Source organism: Histoplasma capsulatum, genomic scaffold, assembly GCF_000149585.1.
Source record: "Histoplasma capsulatum NAm1 scaffold_8 genomic scaffold, whole genome shotgun sequence".
In the NCBI taxonomy this organism is placed as follows: Eukaryota; Fungi; Ascomycota; class Eurotiomycetes; order Onygenales; family Ajellomycetaceae; genus Histoplasma; species Histoplasma mississippiense.
In genome coordinates, this window is record NW_001813975.1 from 1543569 (window position 1) to 1547444 (window position 3876).

Genomic DNA, 3876 nt, shown 5'->3' on the forward strand with positions numbered 1-3876 from the left:
CATCGCTGGAGGCTCCAGCCTACGGATCCTCCCCCTTCGGTTACGCGATCACATATGGCCAAGGGAGCAGCGATGGCAACCGTTACCGATTACCACTCTACGACCTCCTCTCCAGATGGAACAAGGTAGAATACATCGGCCGTGAAAGACACGGCTCGATGAGTAACAACCGACATGAGGGACACAAGGGATTCCCCATTGGGGCCGTCGGCAACACCGGAAAGCTAGATTACGTCGAACGCCCCAACATCGTCCTCCTGCTCGCCGGCACCAACGATGTGGTCTTCAAAATCAATCTGAAAATTGCGCCAGAGGTGCTGGGCCGCGTCGTTGACGATATCGTCTCGGCCTGTCCAGATGCCGTCGTACTGGTTGCGACACTACCGCCGTTGCTGGATCGCAACCGCGAAGCACGGAGGGTCGCGTTCAATGCTGCACTGCCGGCTGTCATGGAGCAGCGGACGGAGGTTGGGAAACATGTGCTCCTTGTTGATTTGGCGACTGTGACTACGCGACACATCAACGCTACTGATGGTATTCATCCGATTGATGAGGGGTATAGATTGATTGCCGATGCTTGGTATAAGAGTATCGTCCATACTGATCAGAAGGGTTGGATCAAGGCTCCCATTGCAAAGCCCGCTAATGGTGAAGTTGATAGAGTAAAACCCACCATCGAAGCAAGGCCTATTATTGCTGGGAGGCCAATTGTTGCTGGGACCTCTGCTGGTTTCTGGTCTCCGTTTAGGATGCTTGCAGCGCTGGTTGTGGTGTCTGTTGGCTGTTTTGGGGCCTTCAGAGTGCGTTATGCTTTTCGGTGGAATAGGAGGAATTTCTGGTGATGGGCTTTGCATATCGAGTGTGTTTGGTTCTCTACAAATGCTCAATTTAGCTATGATCTACATTTAGAATCATACTGAAAACACATGAAAAAAAGTATCCAAAAATACTAAAAATGATATGATGAAACAAGTAATCTTATATAACTATAACCTCACACAATGTATGAAAAATTACCTGATTGATGTGCACATCCATTCACAGGTATATCTCAAAATATAACAAATGGAATATGTGAATTAACCGGGAATGTTTTACTAATACAACACTTAAGGACTAAGGAAGCAGGCCAAAGAGAAGAACAACCCAACTATACACAATGTGAATGCTTTATTGAAGAATTGTGTTGTAGCTAAGAACTTCAGCAGATTGTGGGCAAGTAGCTAAAGATCCCTTTCCTTGAGCTCCTCTGGAATTTGGAATTTGGGACCAGGAGGCTTTCTGACCAATAAATAATATGCATGGCAAATGTCCAGTACATGTGCATGTACACACATTCTCAAAAATATGCATTCTCAAAATCATCAGATAGGGTGGAGAGCACAGGCACGAATCTATACATGTCCAGTATATACATATAAAAAAAAGCAGGGTAGTTTAGTATTCATTATGAGATTGGAGGTGTCACAACACAGCAAGCTGCAAACAATTCCATACATAAAAGAAACCCTTGTCCCGGCCAATCCTCGCTGGTGATTCATAACAGCGATCAAAGCCTGCAGTGCGCGGCCTGTTTGGATGAAAACAAAATTTTCCCAGCAGCGAGGTATCCAACCCTTTTTGCCTGAAATTTGCTTGCTAACTCCCTAAAGGAGAAGGAAAAATCCCAAACGAAAAGACATGTTCATACATAGCTCTTCTTCCAAAAGGAGAGAAGAAACAAATCTTTTGACCATTAATAGAGAGTAAAATAAAATAAAAAAACTGATAAAGGAAGCATAGGCGAAAAAAGGTCAATAAAACTAAAAATGGCTAACGTCAAAATCAGATAGTACCGCCCAAAAAATATGAAGCTAAATCACAAATCTGCCACCGAAGCCAAAGATAAAGAATTCATGGTATAAAAAGAAAAGAAAAGAAACCCCCCCCCCAAAAAAAACAAGTATAAATAATCACGTATGGAGTATAGATGGGAATATGTATAACGAAAATAAAGGAACAAAAGAAGAAAAAGGAGAAAAACAATACAGTTGCCAAAAGCTCCACAAGGATGGCGGCAAGAGACGAGGTGATCGTGATGGCAGTCAAGTCATGTCCCCGTCAGCGGTCTAAAAGCTTGTGGTCGGAGTATCAAATATTTTTTGCCGAATCAGTGTCAGTATTTCAGCATCCTTACTAAGAGTTGGGGAAATATGCCGGCTTTGCAAGAGAAAATTGATCGTGCGGTTAAGGAGCGATCGGAGTGTTTCTCGATCTACGAGCTGCGACAGAGGTGACATGTAAGTTGCGGACAACACGAGCATATTTCCGAATTGACTGTTTTTCTCACAATTTGGTCAGGATATTCCAGAATGAGTCTATTGAAAAGTATAAAATGAATGTCAGTTAAAACTGTTTTGACTTACGCATGTGCCGTTCCAAAGATATTAGTGACAACCGGTCGTCCCTGGACGCCATCAAATGCTATCGTACTCTGTATTGCCGCGTCAATACACGCCTGGCAAGCCTTACGGACCTTCGAGTCAAGAGATTTGAGCGAAAGTTGTTGGTGATCAGGGAGCATCCCTGGTCTACTGGGAGGACCCATGTCATTTGGGAACCGTTCCATATTTTGTGAAAGATGAGCTGGGTGAGCAGACGGTGGTGAAGCCTGTGACTGTGAACTGGACATGTTGGAAGGGCTGCTTGGTGCGATGGAATTGGCAGCCCCTGGGAGGTATTTGGACATTGGATGCAGGGCATGGTGCAATAAGGGCCGATGGATAATGTAGCGGCACCCGTAGTACTTCCCGCGCATTCGTGCGATGATAATGTTGTTGGAAGGAGGGTCGGATTCCTCCCATCGCATATTATCTGGCAGTCCGGTTCTCCATGCTTCGAGGTTACAACTCAAGGCTTCTTGTACTTTGGTCGTCCAAGATACTTTTGGTCCCTTAGAATCAGGCGCTGTGGGGAAATTACAATATTAGACCGGACTATTCTTGTTCTGTAGTAAGACATAGGAAACATGAAGATTAAAATTAGAGTACATACACTCAGCTTTGTATAACTCTGTGTGGACGCGATTCAGGACCTTCCGTAAGTGAATTTGCGCAACATAGTAGATCATGGTAAGTGGGTCGGGAGTTTGCAGTTCATTTGTACTTATGAAGAGACCGGCGTGAGTGGAAAACCGATCTTCAAAGCGGCTTATCCCGCTAGCTGGAAGATCAAGTTCCGCGAGAATATCGCTATAAAGCATGTGAGCTTTAAAAAAAAAAAGGAAAAAGAAAAAGGGAATCAAGCAGCAGTATATGGCTATACCTTTCAAGTTGCAAACATGTCCAAAAGGCAAAATTGATTAGCTCCTTCTGGCGCGTTCCATTCGGAATACGATCAAATGTACGGCTAAACAGAAACAAGTCAGTCCAACGAACTCAATGTTTTTACAAATACGATAGCTTACGGTCGTAGAAGAATTTGGCAGGCTCTTGAAGCTTCACATATCCAAGCATGGCTGGAAAATGGGCGGGCGAGCTGGCCAGTATACAGGGCCGCGAGCAGACAAGCTTGTGTATGTTTCAGACCACCGCCGCCCAGCACATCACCAAGAATATCTGACGCCAAAGCAAAATATGCTAGGCCAGGAATAATATCCAAGTTCCGTTCAGATTGATCTTCTGAGTTCCAGACATCTCCGGAATGTGCTGCACCAGAAAACCCCCGGTGGTGTCCGGCTGAACGTGGAAAAAACTCTTCATTTGGAGAATGGAACGATGACAAACTACCGGAATCAGGTAGGGTCGGGGAGGTCGACATAATCCGTTTGTTTCCGCTTTTTCGGTTCAATGGTCCCGGTATATCAGTTTTAACTGCACATATCGAGCCTAAAGCGTG

The 3876-nt window shown here is 44.8% G+C and overlaps 2 protein-coding genes across 2 annotated transcripts; one reads left to right on the forward strand and one right to left on the reverse strand.

Moving 5' to 3' along the window:
- Positions 1 to 158: 158 nt before the first annotated feature.
- On the forward strand, positions 159 to 1062 carry HCAG_07404 (predicted protein; the record flags this gene model as incomplete). Its single annotated transcript, XM_001537932.1, has 2 exons — positions 159 to 800; positions 1045 to 1062. 2 exons carry the CDS (start codon positions 159 to 161, stop codon positions 1060 to 1062), a joined length of 660 nt encoding a protein of 219 aa, XP_001537982.1.
- Positions 1063 to 2084: 1022 nt separating this feature from the next.
- On the reverse strand, positions 2085 to 3798 carry HCAG_07405 (predicted protein; the record flags this gene model as incomplete). The annotated part of the gene is made up of 6 exons (XM_001537933.1): positions 2085 to 2108; positions 2330 to 2357; positions 2406 to 2946; positions 3034 to 3230; positions 3304 to 3387; positions 3446 to 3798. 6 exons carry the CDS (start codon positions 3796 to 3798, stop codon positions 2085 to 2087), a joined length of 1227 nt encoding a protein of 408 aa, XP_001537983.1.
- Positions 3799 to 3876: the final 78 nt, after the last annotated feature.